Genomic DNA, 27,369 nt, shown 5'->3' with positions numbered 1-27,369 from the left:
CATTCTTATTTTATTTGTGGCCAAACCGCATATGTTCGTCTGCCCCTTGATTGGGAGGGAACCTGTTACATTGCCTTCCTACTGCCACCAGTGTTCCTAGCCCCACCTGATTATCATAGAAACACACATCTAGTACACATTAGACATAAAAGGGAGATCGAGTCCCCGATTGTCGATTATACTGAAACTGCTCTAGAACAGTATACAGATTTCAATAGAGGTTTCTTCTTCTTTATAGGCCCTATCCAGAATAGTAAGCTAATCCGTAGGTTAACCAGAACCCTTGAAGCTGTAGTAAATGAGACTGCCTCTGCTCTAGGTAACTTAACCGAAGAGCAATCTGCTATGAGATTTGTCGTTTTGCAAAATCGTCTCGTCCTTGACGTCATACTGGCCGATAGGGGCGGGGCCTGTAGAGTCATCGGATCTAGTTGCTGCATTTTCATTCCTAATAACGCGCCGTCTGTTTATTCAGCTATAACCAGACTCCATAAAATTGCCCATCTGTTACACCAAGATCCAGGCACCTGAACATGGTCCGGTTGGTTCTGGAATATAATTTCCGCCTGGGGATGGAAAGTATTGTCCTTTCTAGGTATTGCAGTTGCGATCATATTCAGCTGCTGCCTCTGTATACAATGTGGCCCTGCGATTTGCGGCATTTGTGCTACCTCTTGTATTCCTAGTCCCAAGCCCCGTTCTAAATCCCGTTCCAAGAAAATTCGAGACGAGCAAATGATACTGTATGAAATGATAGATGGTATCATGAATATTGATGTTTCCTGATGGAAACGTAGTGACAAGGAGGGAATGTGGAAAAGTAAATTTTGCCATGTTCTGTGTCCCTACGAGTCCTCATTCTTATGTTATGTGTGCATGATTAAATATGCATATGTATCCCCCATGTTTGATTAAAGACGCAATTACAGTTGTGTCCATCTCTAGTATGCCAGTTTCCAGTTCTCGTGAAAGCTACGAGTATCAGGCCTATGTAAAGTTACGTTGCCACGTTTCTCAGTGTGCACGTTATTTCATTATAAAGTCCCCGTTTCTAGGCCTCAAAAGGGCCCGGACACTAGATTCAGCTTCTGTCTCCTGAGCTTCGCTGAGGAGCGATACAGCCCCCACCTGTATCCCTGACCCTTCACTTACTTCCTGCCTCGCAGTGCCCGGCTCAGCCTGGCTCTGCCTCTGAGTCTGCCAAGAGTATGTTATGATTCTAGTTATCATTCCAGCCCTCCTTCTCTGCATTCCTAAGCTACTGAATCGCATCAATAGTTTCCGTCATTGTCTAGTCTTTACGTCTCCATGTAAGAGAAATACTGTATTAATGGTCATTTAGTATTCTTCATCACGCACTACATGTAGAATAATGCATGCTCCAGTCTTAGAATCAAGTTAGCCTTTCCCCTCCTGACTTCTAGTTTATATCAACATGTTCTCTAAACATCAGATACTAGATACAGTTTAGGTACATGTCGCCCTGACTCTCCAGACTTCAGTCTCTGCTCCAGGCACAGAGTTCATAGCCCCAGCTTCTCCTAGTAACACGTCATTGCCAGTTTGCGCGCACCATCAGGTTAGAGGTCCCGGCTCCTTAGGTAGCCCCCTCCATGTTTCCGCCCCATTCATGACATATTCTGTTACGTTTGCATCACATGTCTATGTATACGCCCTGTTACACCCACTTTCACCCTTATCTTTCGCGACTGCTACGCGTCATGCCTACTGCTCCACCCACCGCTCCGCCTATCATATGTACTGTAATGCAACTGTTTTACTATATATGCATGTGTATTGTTATTAAATGCTAGCGCGCTCATCCCAGATCCAGCCCCGGCAGCTGCCGGGCCCTGCCATCCTATTCCTATGCAGGTTGTCCTGTTCCTGTCCTTTATGCTGTAATAAACCTGCAAAACTCCTACTACCTCGAATCTTGACTCTTATTTATTGAGCTATCTGTTATTCATTTATCCATTCAAAAATAGAGGTATTATTTATTTATTTACCACAATTGCATAACTTACAGATTTCTGAATTACTCCATTGGAGTTTCTGTGTGAAATAAAAGGAGAGAGACACATTTTGTGTACTTTCGTAGACAATACAAACAAGAGTCACAGACTATGCACTCTCTGCGCACTTAAGCTATCATGCAATGAGTCCCATTATAAATGGAACCTCTGTGCCGTTGAATTGAAACAGCAACATGCTGCTGTACATGGTTCTGCATTACCTCTAAGGCAGACTATTCAAATGTGCAGGTGATATCCTGCAACGCGATACTTTCTATGTAGTGCCTAGTGACTCAACATGCACTGCTATATGTCGGCAGGCATGATGTCTGTGGTATACATAGCTTATAATAACAAAGCTCATAAATAGAAATTAAACAGTGATGTACACAGCAGTGGCTCCTTTGCTATGGCGGAGAAGCTTTGCCCGACTGCCCGCAGAAGCAAACGAAAAATAAAATTATCTAAATGCAGATCATTTTATTTTTCATCTTGTGGACCAGTCTTGGAGGCTGGATCACAGCACTGCAGCAGTGGGAGGAGGAGTGGTGGGTTCCTGCTGTCATTGCGCATGATGGCTTGGCCGGCCGTCTTAGGATGGCCAAACTGTCATGCGCAATGACATCTCTCCAATCCAGCTGTGCTGCTAGGTGGAGAGAGCAGCAGGCGCAGGCTCCCAGCTCACGATGGAGCGCGAAACCAGTGCGCGCCACCCAATCCCTATGCTGCTGTCATGGTGAGAGCAGCATCGAGGTTGGCAGCAGGGGCAGCTGGGAGCTTCAGCCAGTGTCCACGGGAGGAGAGGACTGGCAAGCTGCGAGAAGGATTATTATTATAGATAATACTTTATTTGATTTTAAAAAAATCATAAAAGTGTGGACTCACCACCATGCAAGCAACATTTTCATCATAAAAACAACACAAAATCAACTTTGAATCAACTTAAAAACTAATATCATAAAATATGCAAAATTAGCGGGGAAAGGTCTAAAAGGAAGGGGACTGGCAGATAGTTTTTTTTATTGTTTCAGCCCCGCCTCCTGCCCCATGAGCTGCCCCCCCACATTTCCCTGACACCAGCCGCTACTGGATGTACACACACAATTCAGAAGAGATTAGAACATGAATCGTGCTGTTTCTACGCACTGACAAGTGAAAACAACATGCACTGCTATATAAAGGCAGAGAGATGTTTGTGTCCCACCTGCTTTTAGTAATGAGGCTTGTGATGAATGTTATAACAGTGAAAATCACACACAATGCAATAGATTAAAAAGATTTGGTTAACATACTTGTCTTTGGGTAGTCTATTACTACCCGGCTACTCTGAGAGAGCGAGCCATATAGTCAGACACTGTCAAAATCACACACCGATTAGTGATCCCAATAAACATTGAGGTATTGCCAGAAAACCTATACCCCTGCTAAGCCCCCTATCGCCGGCACTTACTTTGTCAAGGGTGATCGCCCGAACCCAAACCTGCATTGAGGCCTCCAGAGCTCTGCATCCTCCCATGGCTCACAGTTGGTGTCGACTAAATAGTAAGAGAGCTGTGACTGAGCCTTAAAGTGCATGTGGGTGTGTCGGCTGCGTCCAGAGAGACATGTATGGGGCATGTCTATGGCTATGTTGAGCATGCACTACCATGGGAACAGAGGTGGACATGCACTGGAGCTGCAGCATACGTTTGTGGCTTGTGAAAAGCACCGCACCATAGAGACTAAGGGCCTGCCTGGTAAAGCTGTTGGCGGATGGGTTACTCTGTCACAACGGTGATGGATATACTTTCCTTCGAAATATAAATACCATAGTCTATAATGGGATTTATAATTCAGTGGACGAGATATCCGTCACTGCTGTGATGGAGTAACCAATATGCCAACATCTAAATCAGACCCTAAGAAAAGACTACGCTTTGATTTTTTTTGTACATAACTTTAAAAATGTCAAAATATCAGCAAAATCCTCCTAGAGGAAATATTTCCATTATTCTGATGTGGTTTGTATAATTGACCTGTTGCTTCATAGTGTGCCAAGGGAATCAGATATAGTGCATTATGTCCCCCAAGATTAGGCCATTACAGGGTAGGATGCATAAGGCAAATTGAGTTCATAAGGAGGCATTATCTCAGTATAAGCTCATTAGAGGCAAAGAACATCGATTCTGGGAAAAGAAATATATCCTGCAAGGATAGACCAATAGAGAGTAGAGGACAGGAGGCACTGTATGGTCAAAGGGAGACATTATCTAAGTGTAAGCTCCTTGTAGCAAAAGAGCACAGATTAGGAGGTGTTCCCATTAGCGTTGGACACTGTTTCATGGGAGGTTGTCTTTCAGACCTGTTATTTGCACGGAGAGTCGATAAATCCAATGCTGTTCCTTTTCAAACAATTTCCTTTCAGGGTTGACTTTGTTCCCTCCAGTTGTTCAATTATGACCCATTTCATGTCTTTAGGGGCGTGGTCTTCTTTCAGAAAGTGATCAGTCATCTTAGGGCACACATTCTGACAAAAATTTTTCCTGTTCAGGACTGCCAAGGAAAACCTGGCGAGCTCAAACATGAAAACTATTAAATTACCCTCACACACTGGGAGAAACATTCAGTGTGCCAGGTACATTTGTTTTCATTCTTAGGTTTGTAAAACAAACAAAAAAAATTTGATGTGCACGCATATTGAAGATGGTGCTCGCATAGCAAAGCTGCAGTGCATTCAGCGCAGCACTCGCGGTGGCAGCTCCTCCGAAGACACATAAGTCACCAACAGGTAGGTGGAGAACTCTAAATATGGTGGGCTGTAGTCCATCAGACCAGTGGAGTACATCCCTTTACTCCCCCGGTCTTAATTGTTGGTATAAAAGTAATGTATGCTTCAATTAGACATCTGTTAAAGAGCGACAGTGTCGATAGCTGAGTAATAGCCTCTGCTGTTCTTTGCCTACAGTGTTCGAAGACCACTTCGGTGTCAGACAAATCAATTATTATTATTACTATTATTAGTAGTAGTAGTAGATGCAGTAGCAGAAGTAGTATTAGGCTGTTCAAAAGAAAATCAAATTGTGATCGTAAGCACTATATTTTACATTTGCACATGAGGGTAGGGGCACAAGCTTGTGAAACTAAATCGAGCACTGGCACTGAGAGAGGGAGCTTGCTGGGCGTGCACGTTTGCAGTGTGAACCTTTCTGCCACATGTCTTGTACTGCAGCACTGCTCCTGTGAACAGCAAACTGAATCCAGTTCAGCATGCATCTGAGCAGCAGTTTATTTGTACAAACTATCACACAAATGACACAATATTTTCAAGATGGAAGTTCCTAATGGCAGCTTTTTGAGTATATATTATATGGGTGAGGAGAGACTCTTTCATCACTGGATGATGATGCTAGAGCTAAGGTCCTAAAGGGAGAGTGAAGCATGAGTCTAGTTCCACCACAGATTTCTTGCTGTTTGGATGTTGATGCCCATAGAAGGATTACACTTCTTCATGGAACTTACTCATGGGTCCATTAATAATGCACATTGTAACCCATATGATTTTCCAAGCAATCGTACGTTTCTGCTTTTTCAGCTTCCAGATGAGCTATGTCTTGAGTGTATAGTACATACTAAAGAGTCACAGTATCGGCTCGCATAGGTAAGAGCGATGGGGTGTGGAGGGGCGGAGCAGGGTGGGCGGTGGTGGAAGTCGACAGACAACGGATAAGTAATATTAAATAAATAAACCACTTACTTTGCACTCGCCACATCGCCGTGTCGGCGATGTGCCGATCGCAAAGTAAGTGGTTTTATATATTTAATGCTACTTATCCCATCGTCTACCGACTTTCAACACCTCCCAATCCGCCCCATCCCCACCTCACCGCTCTTACCTGTGCGAGCCACCACTAAAGAGTAGGCACAGGTGCTTTTGTGCACCACCTGTATCCTACAGCACCTTCAAGGAATTGATGGCAACAATGATTTCCATGTTTCACCTTTGACTCGTCTGCCTGCCTATTGTTGGCTTTTGTATATTTTAGAAAATATTCGCACACTTTATACAAACTGTAGGATTTCAATTTAAACCTTCCTATGAACTAATCATGGTCGAAGGCTGTTTGATGTCACTTCATGGGATGTGATTAGGATCACAATTTATGGGGTTACCTACGACCTCCTGTTTTTCAGCAGTTGTGTGAGGCAACACCTTATTCTGGTCAAATGACGAAAGGGAAGAGCTTAAGAAAATATGAATATCGTCCTTGGCTTTGTCATGTTTGAGGGCAGAATAACTGCGTAATAGTGATGACCCTGAGGAATCGCTTTACACTTTATCAGCAGTAGCGCAGCTTGGTCACTAAGCCAGGAGGACGTGAGATTCAGATTTTTCAACAATCACTCTGGCATGGAATGTTAAAGTATCTTATAGACAAGGAGGGGTCATGAAATGGGCTTTAGGGGCAGTGGAAAGAGAGAAGAATACTGATTGGTAGGGGAACTAGGTGGGAGAAAACACAATATTTGGCAAAATAGCCAAAATGTCTAAAGACGTTCAAAGAAGAGAGAGAAGGAGAGTGTGTTTCCATTTTTTTCTGTAAAGAAAATCCTTGTGAAATCCAACAGACTCCGCGCCATACCGAGCTAAAGCACCTGTACCCAACTAATTACCAGAAAATGCATTGATTTGGGGGGGGGGGCGGGGGTTACACCTCAAATACCCTCCACCCCCTCCCGAAGCTACGCCCATGTTTACCAGGCGCCATTAATCCACGTAAGCATTTCTGTATCTTGCCAATGTGCTATATGAAATGGCTGCCTAGCAAAAGACATGTGAAAAACACACGTTGGTTAATATGATAATGGATAGCATATATCACTTTAGCCCAAGTTACAATGGGGCTGGAAAATTTTGGTCCCTATGCAAACCCGTGTGCATGGGGTTGGAATTATGAGCTGTGCAGAATTTATCACATAGGTAAGTACCAAGCGTGATAAATGTGGCAGCCCAGCGATTTCCTCATGTACATAACAGTAGGTCAAACCTGACAAATTTTACCGAGGGAAAATGCTCGGAAAATACTGGAATATGCAGATTTTTGGTACAGAAGGCAGCAAAACCACCATGTTATACACTATTCTGAATGGCTTAGCTTGTAATATGCAACATTTGTGACCGCCGATAAATACTGAACACCATGAGATCGGGTGTTGTCGTTTGTCATTAATTTTAATGTCGCATCCGCCCCCGGAGCACTCGTAATCAGAGACAAACCTGCATACTAATAATTTGATGTTGGCTACAACTGTTTATCTGCACTGCATAAGCAATGAAATATGTAAACATTCTGAGGTGTGGGAAACTGAAGGTGACCTTCGGTTTAGGTTTAGCACAAACAATCACGCTATGATTTACATTGGAAAATGCCCATCTACAGCAGGTGTGTGTTTAAAGCTCTTCCTTGGCCCTGATCTCCAAAGGCTGTAGCTAATGGCTTGCACGTGGGCGATCGGTTTCCGTTTCCTGCAGGTGACAACATAGGCTCGTTCTTGTGTTTTTAGCGAGAGTGAACCTCGGTGTTCTCACCTCTGGTTGCAGAGCTGGCAGGCGAAGCAGTCCAAGTGGTAAACATTATCTCTGGCCCGCATCACCATCTCGAAAGCAGGGATCAGTTTACTGCAGGCTGCACAATTCCCAGTGGTACCGAAAAGCCTGCCAAGAAAGCATATTCATTAGAAACAATTTTAATTAAATGGTGGAAAGACTAATTAAGTATAATTAGCAGCATCAAATACTGTATTCCAGTAATAGGCGTAGCAATCTCCATTTTGCTGACCAAACTGAAGGGTATGAGGAGGGGGAGCAGTGCTACAGATTAGAATGTACCACTTTGCAGCTTGAACACCATCATAACATCTATTTTGTCCAGCAATGAACTGCAGAATAACATTTTAGAGGTACCTTATAATAAATATTGTTTATGAATTATATGAGACGGACTGGAAACAGTTGCCACATTCAAGCCTCAGTCCCAGCTTTTTAATTTTACGGAACAAAGCTGTGCCTCTTTAGAAACATGGTGCATTTGTTGGTTGTTTACTGTATAGTGCAATGCTCTGTGGACTACACATGCTGCCTACAGCTCCAACATAATTCCACCTATCAGAGCCCTGCTTGGCTCCATCACATGACGTGGGTGCCCTGCTTCTACTTCCTTCAATCAATAAATCAAAGACATTTATAGAGCGCACTACCTACCCGTAGGGTCTCGAGGCGCTTGGGGGGGGGGGGTGCCGCTACTGCTCGAACAGCCAGGTCTTGAGCTTCTTCCTGAAAGAGAGGTGGTCTTGGGTCAGGCGCAGGTCGGCCGGGAGGGAGTTCCAGGTCTTGGCGGCCAGGTAGGAGAAGGACCTTCCTCCTGTTGTGGCTCTGCGGATGCGTGGGACGGCGGCGAGGGTGTGGCTGGCGGATCGGAGGTGGCGTTTGGGGGCGTAGAAGTTGATTCGGTTGTTGAGGTAGCTCGGGCCTTGGTTGTGGAGAGCTTTGTGTGCGTGGGTAAGGAGGCGGAAGGTGATTCTCTTGTTGACCGGGAGCCAGTGCAGGTCTTTTAGGTGTCCGGAGATGTGGCTGTGTCGTGGGATGTCGAGGATGAGTCTGGCTGTGGCGTTCTGGATGCGCTGGAGTCTCTTCTGGTTCTTGGCGGTGGTTCCGACGTAGAGTGCGTTGCCGTAGTCCAGTCGGCTGGTGACGAGGGCCTGGGTGACGGTCTTCCTGGTCTCTGTGGGGATCCACCAGAAGATCTTCCGAAGCATGCGCAGGATGTTGAAACACGACGAGGAGACGGCGTTGACTTGCCTGGTCATGGAGAGGGAGGAGTCCAAGATGAAACCCAGGTTGCGTGCGTGGTCCGTCGGTTTGGGTGCGGTGCCCAGGGCGGGGGGCCACCAGGAGTCGTCCCAGGCGGAGGGCGAGGAGCCCAGGATGAGGACCTCCGTCTTATCTGTGTTCAGCTTCAGGCGGCTCGTCGTCATCCACTCGGCTACCTCTCTCATCCCTTCGTGCAGGTTGGCTCTGGCGGCGGCGGGGTCGTTGGTCAGGGAGAGGATCAGCTGGGTGTCGTCGGCGTAGGAGATTATGTTGAGGTTGTGTTGGCGTGCGATGGCCGCGAGGGGGCTCATGTAGACGTTGAAGAGAGTCGGGCTCAGTGAGGATCCTTGAGGGACGCCGCAGATGACTTTCCACTCACACTTTGGTCGCTTTCTCTCCTAGAGGGTGGCTCCTGTTCCTTCTGTCCTAACATATTTTAATGATTCACCCAGGGCATTCGGCTTGGGTGTCCAGATAACAGACGCGGAGTTGAACTATGTGTTACTTGTGTTGACCTACCTGGTTATGGAAAAAGCCAAGAGCCATAACCTCTGCATGGACTGCTCCTCTGTGCTTCTGGGTGAATACTAGCACATTAATCCTGGCTGCATGAAACTAGTGCACAATTTGGGTTGTTCCTCTGCTGCTCCTGGGTGGATCCTAGAGAGATTTATCCTAGCTGTCTGTAACTAGCGCATGTCGAGAGCTGCTCTTCACACTCCTGGATGGACCCTGACAGGCATAGTCTGAAATCCACTTGCCAGTACTAATCTCGATGATATCAGGATGCTTGTTTAATGTACCAGCTGGCCATTAGGTTGTGGCCTCCTAGATCTGTGGCTTTCCATATTTGTGCGTCTTGTTTGTATAGACTATTTCTTAGATGACCTGCATCTGGCGGTGGCTTTTAGAGCCCTGGCTGCTTGTAAGCACTGCATGCCTGCGGATTGCCCCTCTATTTCTCCTGGATAATCTCCAAAGGGCATTCCCTCTGGCTAAATGCCCCCCATGTAATCCTTAAACCACTCTTCAACTCTCCTGCAGCTGTGATGGATGCTTGTATCCAGTGCGTGCCCATAGTTTGTTCTCCGATCACTCCTGTATCGAACCTACTGAACGTTTACCCCATCTACCTGCAACCAGCGCATTCCTCGGGGTCACTCTTCCGCTTCCCCACAGTAGTTGCTAGAGAGCTTGTACTACAATTGTGTTCTGTGAATACGTGTGGGTTACTCCTTCTCATTCCTGAATGGAAGCGGATCATTTACCATGGATGGCATCATACAGCGCATGCCTCCTGGGGTGCACCTATTGCTCTGGGGGGGTTACAGAGAGCACGTGCCATGAATGCTTGAATACAGTACATGCTATGGGCAGCTCCTAAGTCTCTCTTGAGTGAGTTCTATCGAGATCAGCTCAATCAGGCATAGCAATAATTCAATGTAAAGTGCACGTGTCTATCTGCCACTCATCTTCCTCCATTACTTGATCAAGCGCAGAGACTGAACATAAGACCAGAGAAGCACTCGGGTCACTCACACACAGCACCACAACCCTTCAGCAGTTCAACAATCTTTCTACCAAGCACTGCTGATGATGCAGAGTGCTACCCATCCCACCTCATCATGGCTATGAAGCACTGTGGAAATGCAATTACAATGCAATACAAAACCTTTATCAATGCACTACTCATGATCTTATGTGGGTCGTACAAATGACATCATCATGATGTCATCATAGGTGTCACAGCTTATCAAAACACCATGGACACATTCAATTACACAAATGAGCATGTTCAAAGTCGCTCCAGTTCAGAGTCCACTGGGCTCAACTACTGGCTGCATCCAACAGGCTTTGGGAGCATTGTCTGGCACAAATATCCTGACATAATGGGGCAGGGACACCATCCTGTGGTAGAGAAGTCCCCCTCATTAACTTAAGTTAAAAAGTTAATATGGCGAAGACACACACAACATGAAAACATATAGATCTTGAAATCGTTTGAAAGAAAAAACTCTTGAACCTGATGAATAATATAGCCTTACCCCGATGTAGCGGGCTCTACCGACCATTAAAGCCCACTCCAGTGTTAAAGGCCCGAGCCGATGGCAAGGGCATTTAACAAGGTAGCAGGCCTTTAATGGCCTGTAGAACTCACTACGGAGGGATCTCAGGCTATTAGAACACTCCACCCCTAGTGGTCAGATTGTTCTAATTTGTAAAACAAAGGCTTCACGGAGCCCGAGGGGATTGAAATCCTCTCAAACTCTGTGAGGGCTTTGTTTACAGCAACAGATGTGAACATTGGAATATTGATACTCCGGGCTTTTAACGGCCATTAGTAGCCTGGAGCACTCCATGGTCTTCAATGGAGCTCCCAACATACCAATGTTCTAATGTATGGTAAACACAAGATGTGTAAGGTCTGTAACAGAATGACACATACTGCAGTGCATTACGTAATCATGGATGAATTGCGACAGGTGTTAACTCTTTGCCTGTTCCCAGTTTGTTCATCCTCATTGGGTATGGAGGGTACATCTAGTGTTCACAGCTCTGCTGAGACCGCTCCTGATTAACCAAGATAAAGAAAGCACAGACAACCGTTTGCACTGTAATAAATCTCTTTCCCGAATCCTGCATGTTAAAATGATCGGCTAAAAGGAAACTCTGGGGTAAGACAGATGCGCCATTAACTATCCAAACAGTCAACCCAGGACCCATAAAAAGGATGGCAGTCGCCGTGTACACACGGTATTTGGTATGTAGGGATGCAGCCTGCACCGTGGAACAGCTGGCAATGTTTGTTTGAAACTGAAACCTTGTTAGTTTAGGTAGGTGGACAAAAGGACCTCTTCTTAACAATACCCACTGCCCCATGCCATGGTCTAGATGTCAAAAAGACACATGTTCATACTCAGCTCACCACCTGCTTCTTCTTTGCCCAGTGTGTAGAGCTCAATAACAGACTAAAGTTGCTTAGTGCAGTGTTATTAAACTGGGAGGCCAGGGGCCCGAGGCGCTATTCCCGAGTCACAAAGTAGTCACTCTTTATGCACAGTGATTGGTTTGCCACCCAAGAATATTTTTGCTGGGGGACAAATATACTGATCCGTCATAGCGCAAAACAGATATATGCAAGGGCTTTAAAATATAGTGCCTCTTGCACAATAATGAGACAAGAGGAGGCCGGTGATCACCTGCAGAGCTCCAGTTCTCTATTAGCATTTGCAAAATGGTGCGATTGAGCACTTGTCCCTTAAGGAGACGCTTGCCACCATTACAAAAGTAACCTGCAAAAACAACAAAACAATGGAAGGAATGATCACATTAATGTCAGCCACTAGTGATTGCTCTGGGCCGCATTGCAGACCATAATTTTTCACCCACTGTGCCATTCTAGACAGATAACCACTTTGTGCAAATCTATCTCGGTCCTGCTCCAATGGTATTACAAATACCTGTCATAATTCAAAGGGAATGGGGGGACATGCAGTAGTTCTCTGGACAGCTATATGCTCCCCCATGCACACAGCTGAACTTCAAAAAGGGGAACTGTCCTCATGAGCATCTTATACTTTATGTATGTATATCATCCCCTTTCAATTATGGACATTCCAGTAGCAGTGATGCAAACTGGCGTATTTTGTGTTAAAGGTTAATCATTCAAAGGTGTTCTTTCCATTACAGATGCAGTCAGTTTGGATCAGACACCACTGATGCCCTGGCTCCCTGGATATTGCAGACTTTTCACCACTACCTTGGTGAAAGTGGTTCTTTCCTCACACCAGAAGCTGGACAGGCTGTCAGCCAAACTGTAAATATGGCCAACTGACTATTGAAACGCAATGTGCAGCAAGAGTGCACAGGATTTTAGTACCAGGGATACAATATGATAAACAATATAACTGGCTGAGGAGCTCAATGGTGTTAAAAGAGTGTGCTTTTTTCAGTCTCCTGATACTCATGACTCCCACTCATCTCATAACAAACTAATTCCTTTAGGTTTTATCCTGTTTCCAAAGTAACCGTAGGCCACATAGTCATGAAAATTAAGTCAAGAAATGTTTAACTCAATAAAGCTCCACGATAAATCTTGTACTCATTCCATAAGATGTTCATGATTTAATTTCTTTCCATTCCCAAAGCATCACATCTTCATTAAATCCACTTTGAAACAAGCCTTTACCTTGTTAAATATAACTAAGATCAAGTGAGACCAGGTAATTATTGTTCAATAGCTGGATCAGCTCTGTTGAATCAATTCCTGCAAAATGTTTAGCCTACTCATTCATTTCGCCATGTCAGTCACTCTGCAGTAATAGCACCCTTTAATATAAAGCTCAAAGCTTTTGTGACCATTGATAATGGAGATATATCTACAATGATCATACTGGTCCTCTCCACCATGTTTGATCAGGAAGTTTCCCACACACTACCTAATCTTCTTCAGTCTTTCTGATAAGCACCAGGGATCAAAGTAATGGACTTTAAATATTTTCCATCTTTTATGGCAGATCAAACTATCACGACTCATTTTGTCCATGTCTAATCTTTGCTCAGCTGGTTCATGAAAAGGGTGTTTCTGGGTACAGAGGCACATGAAACTAATCCAAACCAAACTGGGTAATGACGGCACCCCAGCTGTCCATAGGCCTCCAACGCTTCCTTTGATTTCCAGTGGGCAGCACTTTCAGGCTGAAATCAAGCTAAGTTCTACAAGCTCAGCTACATATTGAGAGAGGGTGAGGGATTTGATGAAGGTGAACAAACCCCAGCCAGATGATATTGGTTACTGTTTGAGGGTGGTGTATTCCTACTAAAGCGTAGAGTAATTCCAAGAGAAATAAAAACTGTAATCATTACACATAATCATGACAGGGTCTTATCTGAAATCGGAAGAAAGGAACTCCTATACAATATCTTACCCCGGGCTGGACTGAGAACCGAAACCGGCCCTGGCAAAGTGCTTGGCCGGCCCCCTGGGGGTGCGACCGAGCTCTTTGGCGGGGCCGGTTTTCGGACGATTTTGTTACAGGGACGATTTTGCAGCTATGCTGCAAAAACGGCCCTGTAACAAAAACGGCCCCCAGGGTCCAAAACCGGCCCCCACCCTTGCGGCGCACCCAGGGGATTGCCTGGTGCCCGCAACGGCCAGTCCGGGCCTGATCTTACCCCCCTAATCTCTCCAAAAATGCCACCAAATCCTTTAAACACAATTTGCTTAGAAAAAACCCAGACATCTTAATCTCTGACCCCTCCTTCAACATAAAAAAAGGCGCCATTATTAACGAACTAATACTATTCACCACTAAAATGGCTAAATGGTGCAACACCCTAAATAATGTGCTGAAGGTACAGGAAGTAAGAAACATTCCTTACGGCATTAAGATGCTAACAACACCCTCTCGAACACTAAGAGCTACAATGAATATAACATGCTACAAGAATGGCACAATTCTCACACAATCCGCCAACAAAGATTTGGAACGTTTCAACAACTATTTCACAACCTTGAAAGAACACGTTCTTAACAGCCATCACTCAAGAAACCTGCCAAAAAATAAATCACAAACCATCTCCCCACACAGGATTCAATCTGCCAAGATAGAAAACATCACAGCTAGAGAGACCCAACAGTCGAAAACGGAATCCAGAAGCTCCGTAGCTAAGAGCACCAGCCCACATCTATCTAAATCCACTATATCCCCTACTAACCATAGAACCCATAGCTCTGAAGCATGCCCTAACACAGGTCCTAACCCTAATTTTGAAAAAGTCGGTAGGAGGGAGTCTGCAAGCACTGACCAGGAGAATTGGAAATGTACTCATAGGACAGGCTATAAGAACCGCAAAACAGCAAGAAGATATAAGAAAATATGCATAGAAAAACCGAACAGTAGCCCAAACGCTCATGAGACAACCTATCCCAACATACCACCAGAGTCACCCATACGACCTCTAACGTAACTCCAGGGGGTGCAACAGTAGAGTAAGTGCTGGATAGTGTAGGGGTAACAATTACTATTCTAACTCCAGGGGGTGCAACAGTAGGGTAAGTGCTGGATAGTGTAGGGGTAAAAATTATTATTCTAACTCCAGGGGGTGCAACAGTAAAGTAAGTGTTGGATAGTGTAGGGGTACTATGCATTGTAATTGTATGCATTGTAAAGACATGCAATGTAATGCCTGCGTTGTAGTGACATGCGTTGTAGTGTCATGCGTTGTAGTGACATGCAATGTAATGGCTGCGTTATAGTGACATGTGTTGTAAAGGACATTGTGATGTAATGACTGTGTTGTAAATGTAGTGCGATGTAATGACTGCGGTGTAAAGGTTGTTTCCCAAATAGGGTAAGTCACTCCACTCTGGAGAACTCAGCAGACCTGAACAACTTCAGACCAGTAACAAACATTCCCATGCTAGCCAAAGTCCTGGAAAAATGTGTACAACAGCAACTAAGCCAACACATCTCTGAATCCAAACTGCTGAATAACTTCCAATCAGGATTTAGATCGAACCATAGCACTGAAACAGCAATTCTGCACATCGTGGACGATGCTCTACTTGACCTTGACCGCAACAAAACCTTTCTCCTAACCCTGCTTGAACTTTCACCGGCATATGATACTGTAAACCATACCAAAATGCTAGATTGCCTAAAAAAAAGGATGGGCCTAGAGGGTACAGTCCCAATGTGGTTTAGTTCGTTCTTAGAAAACAGATCGCAAAAATTCATAGTGAACCAGACTTTATCTGCTTCATCCAGGAATTTTATTGGAGTACCACAGAGCTCAACACTATCCCCTGCTCTATTCAATTTGTATGTAGAGCCACTCACAGAAATTGTACAGCAAGCAAACATCTCCTTCCACATGTATGTTGACGATACACAGCTTTACATCAAGATCACATTGTTAGAAGAGATTGGTATCATGAACCAGGTATTAAAGAAAACCGCCCATTGGCCAACTAGTAATCACCTCAAGCTTAACCCACAGAAAACTGAATTCCTTTTGATTTCCCCCCAGAAAAGCACTACGAAAATCGATCGTGGAGTGGACCAAACTAATCATGGCACTAAACTGTATTGCGAGGATTGTGGATTCAACGAAATCCCTGGCCATTATGCTAGATAAAAACCTGAACATGCTTGCACATATCAACACAATGGCAAAAATCACCCAATTTCATTTAAGCTACCTCAGAAAACTGAAACCTTTCATAAATAACTCAGACCTTAAAACTGCAGTCCAGGCACTAGTCATATCAAGGATCGAGTGTGGTTGTACAACACTAGCCGGTCTTCCTAAGATTTCAACAGCTCCAATAAAGCAATGCGGCTACAAGACCTATAACTGGATCCAGAAAATTCAACCACATCACCCCTCATTTGAAAGCGCTCAACTGGCTGCCCTACGAAGCAAAAATTCAACTAAAAATGCATGTATAACTCACAAAGCGATATATTATAATACACCTATGTACCTAGCTCTGAAAATCACTCTTTCAGGAGGATGCCGGGTTTCCCGGAATCATGGAGATCTATTACTGAAACCGTCCCTCTTCCGAAAGAAAAGAACTTATGACCGAGGTTTCTCTTGCGCAGCACCAAGAATTTGGAACATTCTCCCGCCTAACATTAGAAAAATCTCGTCCGTTGCGGCTTTTAAAAAAACAGCCAAAACTTTTTTTATGAGCAAATTCCTGCCATAACTCCAGCAGTCTTGACGTTATCAAAGGTTTAATACACACGCTGCCACTCATCGACCACTAACGTCATATTGGTTTTGTAAATTTGAATGTCATGCACAAATGTTTCTCTCACCATTCAATGTATAACTAATTTATGACTGTGTAGCATAACTGTTGCTAGTAACTTACTGTATACTGATGAGATATACTGAAACTGCAAAGTATTTGTGTTGTTCTAAATGGTAAGTTATGTCAATGCAAAGGGCTCTGATACACTATTAGGGTCATGTTCGTGCTATATAAAACACTAAATAAATAAAGCAGCAACCACAATCTCTGTCAGGGTAAAACACGAGCAAACCCCAAATTAACCTGTGCTTAACCCTCTGGTAGCTTGGCACAAAATAAGTTGGGCTTAAATAGAGGCAATGAGCATGCAGCACTTCAAACAGTAATAAAGTGAAAACATAACTCAAGAACAATCACACACTAATTTAGAAAAATAGAGTAAAATGTCATTAATTATTTGACACCAAAATGATAAGAATCCAATAAGTAGAACTGGAGAGATGCAATTCAAAAGATTTCAGGTAACTAAAGAGCCTAGAGTGCAAAGCGGCACTCAAGGTTATCTGGTTGTGCAAGACCGGGTTAAAGTCACAAGTTAAGGCTGACTGCAGTGGAGCACGGGCCGAACACAGGGACCAGGTTAGTTCCGCTGAAAGGGTTACCTTCATAGTCCAGAGCAAAGAGTTCCATTCATGGTAGAAGGGGCCACAAGGTGCAGATCAGTAATTGTGGATTATTGCAGCTGTAGTGCAAAGATCCTTTCAGGCATCGTGTATGGTCATTGCTGGAGCTTCACATTAGGGGTTAACGTGAGCTGTGGATGCTGTAGTTTGAAGTGCAGATCTTGCACATCAAGGCATCGCTGGCAGTCACTGTGACGTGAAGAATTGGGTTCACTAGAGCTCTGCTTTGGTGGGAGGCAAGATCCTGGCGTGAATAGGCCCATTCAAGAAGAGCCCAAAACTTCAGGCTTTCTTCTTATTGAGGAGAGAGCGCAACTGAGGCCATACGAAGGGTACTGATGGGCACTTTTTTGGGGTCAGTAACTCACTTTAGTAGGGGCCAGCAGGGCTCAAGCAGGCCGAGTTGCAGTTCCAGGCCATAGGTCAGTTGGCCAGATGCAGGGAGCCTCTGGAGCTTGTTATGTCTCTGAAACTCAGAACATGAGGTCAGTCAGTTGAGCCTTAAAGCCACTCCAGCCTGGGATGAAGGCTGCAGGTCCAGTCTTCCTTCCCAGCAGGCAGAGCAGCAGGCAGCAAGACAGCCGAACACCTGGGCAAAATGGTGGCAGTCGCCCTTGCAGCAAAGCAGCACAACAGTCTTTCTTGTGCAGTATCCACAGGTACAGAGTTGTACTTAAGAGTGGGTGTGAGGGTCCAATATTTATCAATAACACAATACAACCTCATGTCTACATTGGCACACTAATCATATATTGGAATATAAGTGTGATGGAAGTGAGATCTCTCTTAATCTCTCATCAATAACAAGGGGAATAATCCCTTAAGGACGAAAACCCTCACTCACCAAAGGTGACATGCTTCATCATATGGGTTCCTCTTCCCAGTAGGAAACCCTAGTCTTTCTGAGGGCTACAACTTCCTCACTGTGAGGAAGGAGCTCAGGGATGTTTTCAAAGTGATGGTTACTATCCAGATTGAGATGCTAAAATCACATATGTGAGTACTTAGGTGTAGTGAGAGTGCAGCGCAACAAAGGAGAAAGGAAAACAATAATAGTGAGTTTTAAACTGCCTAATGAATGCAAAAAACTATTTTATTGGCTTGCTCTCACTGGCAGGGTTAAAAAGCAGTGCAATGAGTAGTATAGATTTAAAACCTCTCACAGTCCAATATTTATACCTGGTGCCCACTAGGAAGTAGGAGAAGTTTCTAGAAAATTCCTTGAATTTTCCTGCCGCCCCTGTCCAGGCTGGATGCATGAACTATGCAGTGGTGACAAGATATTTGTGTGAAGGTAGGGCACAGCTTAGCAGCGGTAAAGTGCTCAGAGTCCTAAATACCATCAAAAAACGGATTTCGAAAATAGAAGAGTAAAGGCAAAAGTTTGGGGATGACACTGCAGAAAGGACAAGTCCAGCACTGAAGAGCACATTTGTATCTTCTTGAGGCTGGTGCTGAAATGTTCCTGTGTTTTCTAATGAAAGATTATTGACAGTAAACTTTAGATGGTAATGTTTTGAAAGTCTTATGTGCTCACCAAGACTGTAACAAGGGAAAACAAGAAACAGATGCAGAATACATTGCCAAAATACTGACAAGTCTTCTTTTCTAATATACAATCTTGCTACCTGCATACATTTTCACACAGACTGTATCACAGACAACCATACCACAGGACTCATAAATATTTTGACTATCTGTTAACGATGTATATTGAGTAGAAATCTTGCTCTTTTGCATGAAACTGTGTTGGTTAACCCACCAGGAGTAAAAAAGCTTATTTGTCATAATATCAAGGTGTGAAAAATTGGGTTATTAGTCGAGAGGGATGAGAGCCCCACTCAAGTAGTAAACACAATCCTTGTTAGGATGAACCACAAAAGTTACTGAATAAACCTGTGCATAATTCTCTGGTAGCTTGGCATTAAAGCAGTTAGGCTTAACATCGTGGGAATGTGTGAAGTATTTATACAGCTCTCAAACAGTATTAAATAAAAAATGCCATTCCAGAAAAATCCCACAGCAGTTTAGAAATATAGAGTGAATTTTAATAATTACAATGTCACTAAACTGACATAATTCCCATAAGTAGAAACGGAGTCATTACTTTCTAAAATTTCAGGTCAGAATAGCACCAAGCACAAACTGGCACAGCGAATATCTGGTCTTGCTGACCATGTCAAAGTCGTAAGTTTAGGCAGACCGGGATGGAGTGGTAGTCAGATACAGGGTCCAGATTAGTCCCAGTAAAGAGTTTATCTTCTCACACAGTACTTTTCCATGCAAGGTGGGCCAGTTGTTGCTGAGGCAAGCAGCAGGTGGACGTTAGATGTTCACATTGGCAGGAAACGCGGTGGTTGTTCACAGTTGTGAAGAGCCCCAAACCTCTGGATTTTCACCTGGAGTTCAGTTCTAGCAGTTTCGAAGCAGGAGGAGTACAGTCCGACACCATCCAAGGGTCCAGGACCTGTGGAGGCACTTCCTCAAGGGCATGAGTCACTCCAGCAGAGGCCAGACGCAGGTTTCAGGAATGTCCAGTTGGTGATAGCTAGCTGAGTAGTTTCAAGCAAGGCCTCAAGACGCTTTTTGTGTCCAAGTAACTTAAACAGAAGGTTAGCCAACTGACCATTTAAGTAAATTCTGGGGATCCCAAGTTCAAGGCAAGTGGGTCCAGTCTTCTTTCTTAAGACTTGAGGGCAGTCCTTCTTCTGAATCTTCCACAGGTCCACGAGTGTTCTGATGAGAGCTTCTGAAATAACCACTTTTATACTCAGTGCCAGCCTGTGTATGAAGGTCCCTTTCTTTGTCAAGCAGGGTTTTACTCCAAATTGTTCAGGGCAACAAAAGGTAGGCAAGCCCAGGTGTTAGCTGCGTTTACTAATGACAAAGCATCAGCATCAGACGTTAGGGAGGGGTGGCCAAAGCTCTCAGGCTACCCTTTGAAGGCCAGGAAGGGCTGAGTACAAAATCCAGGCCACCCTGCTCATGAGAGGAACACCCTTCCAAACACCCAATTCCCTTTTGTCCCCTGTCTCAAAGGAATACACATCACACCACTGGATAACCATTAACAGTCTTGGAACTCGCGTGGCTGGACAGGCCCATTTGGGTTAGGCGGAAAAATACCAACCTTCTAAAAGTGACATTTTTAGAACAGTGATTTAAAAACTGACTTTACCATTTCGAACGTAAGTGCACCGAGTCACTGCTAATCAGGTTTCCAGTGCTAGATCTCTTTCCTAAACACTGTACCATGATTGGCACAACTTCAGCTTCCCCTGTAAATCTCTTGCAAATTGTACCCGTGGTACCTAGGGCATGGGTACTGAAGAGGGTCCACTTGGGCTGAAGCATGTATTGTACAACCCCAGAGACCACTCACCACGACTATGCATACTGCCATTGCAGGCTGCATGTCTTGGTGCAGAGAAATCTGAAGAGTTGACATTGCACACAGCCCTGTGTGCCATGCCTCCATACACTGCGTAATGTATGGGCAAGTGACCCCAACTTTAGCCCTACGGCAGGGTGCACTATAACCAATGTGTGGGCACATCAGCATGAGCAGATATGCCCCTACAATGTCCAGTCCATTCTGAGATAATATAAGTGCATAGAGAAACCATGGGCTGGATACTTGTCAAAACGAGTTTCCTAGCTCCATGATGACTTCAATGATTTCTAAGATGTTTGTTACCAAACATCTTGTATTAATAAATCCTCACTGATCCCAGTGGTGGATTTATTCATAAATTCACATAGGAGATCCTTTTAGACGGTCCCCTGAAAACCTACCCAGCACTGGTGTGGCCTCTGACTTGTTTTTGCCAGTCTGCCACAACCAGACATGCTTCTACCCTCATGGGGTGAGGGTCAGCGCTCTCAGAGGGAAGAGACAAAGCCTGCTTCAGTACAGGAAGGCCCTCCTGGGCAGGAAGCTTCAAAGGCAATTCTGCCTTTGAAATCCAACCCATGAACCTCCAGATAGCGGGGGAGGCCAAGCCCCCTCACCTGCTCCACTTTTGGTGCGAGGAAAGGTTGGAAAATATGTTAGATTAGGAGGAGGGTCACAATTAGCCAACACCGCCATTAAGGCAATGTGAATCCCTCTCCTGAACTCCACCATCTTGGGATGGTGGAAAAAAACGTATCAGGAATAGGGTAGTGACCCTTCCCACTGGAAGTGGTCACGATAGGGTGAAGACACCCTAAAGGTAGGCAGGCCTTGTAACACTCATACATTCAGCATTTAGGTGACAACCCAAGACCGGAACATCAGATTTGATTGACAAGAGAAGGAAAAGGGCAAAAAGAGCTGCTGCCTGAAGATTGATGCCCTTCTGCAGAAGAAATTGGTGCCAAAGCCTGCCTGCTGCGTGGGAGACTCAACAATCGTGGTGTGCTCTCTAGCCCTGTGACTGTGAGGCCTCCAAGAACCCTAGAACAGCTGCAGCCATCAATAAATCACCAAGATGCTCCCTTACAGTGAAGGTATTACTCCCCTGCACCCCGCAGGCACCAAACCGTGAAGTCAGGTTTATTGACTTGCAGCTATCGAACAACTTCGACACAGCACTGAAGCAAGAAAAGGTACAACAGCTCCCGATGGTCAGATCTGTCTCCTTACTAAGATTGGAGACACCAGAACCGACCGGAGCTGCACCCAGGGTATTGGACCCCCAACAGCAAGCACCAAGAAGAAGAGCCCACTCTGGACTTCAATGACTCCAGAAGCAAGCACCCATCTAAGGATGTCGAGACCGTTGAGACACACTTCCTGAGTGTCCTAGTTGTCCTGAGATCGCCTCTCCAAGTTGCCTGCTGCACCCATCTAAGGATGTCGAGGCCCTTGAGGCACACTTCCTGAGTGGCCCAGTTGTCCTGAGATCACCTCTCCAAGTTGCCTGCTCCTGACCGCGTGGACCTCAAGATGCACGATTCCCAGATGGCCTATCTACTCTGCATGCAGCCCCACCTGCCCCAGTGACAATGAACCAGCTGTGCTCCCTTCTTCCCCAGACCCTTGCAACGTCCTCCATCCAAGGAGACCCATCGGACTCGCCTGCAAGTCCTCCTGTGCAGTGTGTTTTCAAGTGGCCCCCTTTGTCTTTGACGAGCCAGCTTCTATGACGCTTAGCACTCTACTGTGACCGAACCGGAACACTCCAGAACATCTCCTACTGGAACTTTGGAACTGGTACTGACATTGATCTAAAACAAGAAGGTGAACTTTGTGAAAGCATTGTCTGATTTTATATGCATTTTTCTGCTTTTTCCCAATTGTTTTTAATAGTGCGTAAAGGTGCACCAAAGTGATGTATTTCCCCAACTTTGAAAAATTGTAACTCTGAAAGTAATTACCTTAGAACTGTGTTCTTGGTCTTATAAATTAAATAATAAATACTTAGCACGACCATTTGAAAAGCTCACTTGCTTACTGCTCTCCCATACTACCACAAAAAGAACATTAGTATTTTGGAATTTAGCCTCTGTGTACCAGTAAGTGATCCACTGGACTCTCTGCACAGTGTACTTCATTTTAGTACACTATTTAGAGATCCAGCTTCCCACGAAGAGCTTTTGAATTACAATTCAAATGAGTTGAAGAAACATTCCTCTATCTGCTCCCAAACTGAAGGTATTACTTATTAATTACAATAAGGTAACACAGTGTTCGTCTATAGGAGAGTTAGTCCTGCTATAATGAAAGATTACATTAGGAATATTTCACTTTTAGCAGATGTACAGATCTTGAATATGCTTGTCCTACTTTTAAATATCATGCATCCTGCTCCATCAGCCTTTAGGGACTACCTTAAGGGTGAGTTGGAAGTATTAAAGTGAAAGGTTTAGGATAGGTTAATGGCTTAGAAGTTCAGAATTGTATTACAGGCTACAATGGCATGCCTGGGACATGCTTTAAAGGGCTACTTTAGTGGGTGACTCAATAAGTGTTGCAGGCCCACCTAGTAGCATTTAATTTACAGGTCCCGTGTACAGGTAGTTATATTTACAAGGGACTTATAAGTAAATTAAATGTGCCAATTAGGTGTATACCAATTTTACTATGTTGACAAGGGAGAGCACAAGCATGTTACTACTGGTTAGCAGGAGCAAAGTGTGCAGTGTTCTAATGGCAACAAAATCATCTTCAGCATAAAAAATATGGTAGTGAAGGTAAGAACCTGGGGGAATACCATGCAAAAGATTTCATTTTATTTTCAACACAAGGTCAATAATATCAACCTACACATAATCAACTCCAGAATATCAGCTGCAAACTTATCAACCATGTAGGCATAAGGAGGCATTAGGAGGGAAGTATAGATTCACTATTTCTAACTTCAGATTAACTTAACTTGACCATATGTTGACAGTCAATATTGCCGAGTACATAAATGTGCAGATCTAAAATCAAACTTTATTTTATGGTATAACACTATAAAGAATTACCATCACTAAGCAAATGGTGCAGATATGTGATGTAACCAGTAGCTGATCTACAAAAGATAAATAATAATATTGGCTGCCATCATTAGGCAGCAGCGGACCGTGCAGGTAAGAGCGGTGGGACGGGTGGGGGATTTCGACAGACGATGATGAGGGAATTCTGTCGAATCCCCCTAACCTGGCTCCACCGCTTTTACCTGTACAGGGGCAATCCAAGAACTACTAGAAAAACAAATTGGTAAAAAAAATAATAAACAGATTACTTCGCACACAGCTTGATCACTGTTTATTATTTGAAAAGCACTACAAGTTTTACAAAGATGGGATAGTGTAGCCACATAAACTGAGTCTTTTGTTCCCCTGCCATACACAAGAGATCACAACGGTTTGTAGAAGCAACAAACAAAGAACCAACCTAGAGAGGCTGACAATATCAGTCAATCTTCCATTCAGCAGCAGCTATAGAAAGATACATTTGCCAGGAGGTTTTGATTTCCTGAATTTATCCTGATGACCAAAACAGCACAAACACTCTCGTGAAGTGCTTTTGCAGAAGCTTTGAGATTATTCCACTTAAGCTGTTTTTCCTCCCGAAAAGAAATCAAATCTGACGGTAATTTTGCTACAAAGGCCCCAGTCACCACCTCTATGAGATGACCTGCACTCGTGAGTCAGATCCATTTCTGCCAAGGTTCCCTCGAATGACCCAATGAGAATGTCATTTTTGTAATCTATTTCTAGTTTTCCCATTGACTTCCAATGGTTTTGTTGGAGCACATATTGACGGCTGCTCTAACCGACTTATCTAGGTAAGTAAAACTAATGTTTCCTTCATTTTTCACCAGAGTTATTCAACATAAAAGTTAATGAATTTCTAGTTTTTATGAATGTAGTTTGGCCATATTATCATTTACATTTTTTTATCTGCTGTCGAGTGGTTGAAGACTAGTATAATTTCTAACATTTACTGAGAGAAAACACTTCACCCACAGACACTTTACAAATGAGTGGCCCTATAAATATTGTAAGGAATCTTTTGTTTGTCTCAGAAGGACCAACCTAAGTGGGTTGTTATTGAAGATCCAGTATATCCTTGGCTATACTCTTACTTCATCAGCCAGCAAAGAGTATTTGTTACAGTTAACTCTAGTTTTCAAACCTTAGAGTCTCATTTGTAAACATTCACCTGCATTGATGAATGTATCTCACATTTTGCCCAGATGACTTGTGATATTGCACATTCCTTTGAAGTGCAACGGGCAGGTGCTTAATCTCCTTTCTCCGATATAGTTTAGAGATTAGAGTATTTGCAAAATTGATCTCTGCTGTTAAAAGCTGAGCAAACAGGGATGAGCAACATGTGAACTGTGGCAGAATGGATGGGCTAGGCAGAAGCATGCCGTACATAGTTCTGTAAACTATAAAAAAGCAGGGTGGGACTGTGGGGCTGACAAAAGGGGGAAATCTGTATTAAAAGACCAGACTAAAGTCGAATTAAAAGCCTAGTGCTGGTGATCAGGAATCACAATAAAATAGTGTACATCTGGTATTGGAACAGGATCCTCTATCAATGAATAAAAGAGCAGTTTTAGCAGTATCTTAATACAGTCATTGAACTGTAATATCTAGGGGCTTTGGCCGTTATGGGCGTGCAAGAGTATTTTCTTAGTTAACAGAAAAGTCCACCAGGTCCTGCTTGGTTTCCTCTCTACCTATGTTTGCAAGTTATTCAGCTATTTTAAAAAGCCTCGAGGATGATGCTGGGCTTAGAATAACCTGATATGATAAATATTCTAGATAGAAGTGAAAGACGAGCTTCATAAGGACATGGTTTCTGTCCAGGGGTTGGGTAACTCTGAAGAACACACTGATGCACAACAGCAATGTGCGATACTGCACACTGAACTTTAAGTGGACTATTGAGAAGGTACAAAAAGTGGCATGTAATGCATGACAATCCACCTCATGGTCATGGACAGCAGAATAATACAGATTTTTTTGTATACGGTTGGCTAAGTACTAGTCACCATCCAAGCGTCGCCATTACCAACTTCGAAAGTTAAACTTGATACACAGGACACAAATGATCACAAATTTGCACCTTCTTGATCAATACAAGATCTTCTACCCTAAGAATGCGAAGACTCGCTGATCCCTTCTGCCAGAATGGTACCCTTTCCAAGTCGCATCACACTCATTCCATTACTTTTAACAGAAAAACAGCACCATAACCGATAACCAATGGTCGTTGGCACTCAGTGTGCTGTGCAATACACATAACATCACCGTTTGTTCATCCCATTACAGGCCAACTGGTTTTTCTACGTATGTAAGATTACATATCAGTAGCAACACGTTTTATTTTGTTAACATACTATTTCCATAGCTGTACGAGAATGTCATTTCTTGTCTATTAAAGATCCGCCACCGTAATGCAACAAAAATGGCTATACTTTCTTATAAATTGACAATAGTTGATCGTATACTTGTTAATCTAAATAAGTCAAGGTTTTAACAAAAACAGTTACTTGTAGTGATAATACCATAAGTGAAAAAAAAATTTTAATAAGGTTTTTCATTGAGCTGTAGAGACTATTTTAAAGTTTGAATTCACACTTCATAGGGTTGAGGATAAAAAGCGTGGTGACCTTTTTATGTATTGTGGATTCGATCGGAATAATTAAGTAGTGTTAAGCTAGAAATACAACTCTCTGCAATGATGCACAAAACATATTTCCATAATTGTGGTGAAACAATATAAATTAATTTATGCACAGATACATGCCTACGTGATTCTCGATAGTTTTTAACGTATGGCTAATAAGGGAAATATTGTCTTCATCTCTCATTGTCAAGCAGAAATAAAAACATGCTCATGTGACTAGTATCCAGGATCGTTCGCTCCATAATTTAAATTCACATTTTTTTCCTAAACATTGTTAGGAGTGAATATGTGCAGACATTGTAGGTCGCCATGAATACAATATCCAACAGAATCTCAGCATATATTGACTCAAAAAATGGGAAATACCTGCACGGACCCAAATTTACTGTGCAATATTACGTATGGTATTCTCTAATCTTTTTAACATGCCCATGCCTTGTCTGAAGATCATACATGTTCCAGGGAATGAGTCTGCAAGGGAGCAATTTCCTGAAGATGCTCCTGTACATGGGCAATCTGAGTGCCACACAAGAGTCCACTCATGATTGAGTAGAGTGGAATTCTACTATGTTTAACTCATAATCTGGGCCTATCAGTGTTATTTAGAGTTTACCAGATAGGAGACAGGCTCTAAAAAGTATTGATGTCCAAACTATTTTAAGTGTATATGCAAGAACAAACTCGAAATACGGCGGATGGGATATCCCCCAATTTTAGGCAGAAGTCTTGCATCTTTTAAACTCTGAATAAACCCCTAAAGTTTGCAAGAAATTCACAGCTTCTTCTACGGGGAAATATTTTCATGTGCACCTCTTTACCTGTGGTGATATTCTCCATCCAGTTAAATAGTGAGCCTTGCAGAGACTGAATGTTATCAATCAGACAGTCTCACATCACGTACAAAGGAAATAGGTACATTTCTTTAATGATTGATTGCTTCCATC

The 27,369-nt window shown here is 43.6% G+C and overlaps 1 protein-coding gene across 8 annotated transcripts in view; it reads right to left on the bottom strand.

Moving 5' to 3' along the window:
• Positions 1–27,369, bottom strand: part of LMO1 (LIM domain only 1) — a 515,472-nt gene that overhangs the window by 80,471 nt on the left and 407,632 nt on the right. For all 8 annotated transcript variants that reach the window (XM_078680999.1, XM_078681000.1, XM_078680996.1 and 5 more), the window contains one exon: positions 7,582–7,707. In XM_078680999.1, coding sequence (XP_078537125.1) covers positions 7,582–7,707 — 126 coding nt within the window. The remainder of the gene's footprint in view (positions 1–7,581; positions 7,708–27,369) is intronic.

Source organism: Lissotriton helveticus, chromosome 3_1 (assembly GCF_964261635.1).
Source record: "Lissotriton helveticus chromosome 3_1, aLisHel1.1, whole genome shotgun sequence".
NCBI lineage: Eukaryota > Metazoa > Chordata > Amphibia > Caudata > Salamandridae > Lissotriton > Lissotriton helveticus.
Note: the sequence above shows the minus strand (reverse complement) of the source record. Positions and strands in the feature narration are given on the sequence as shown.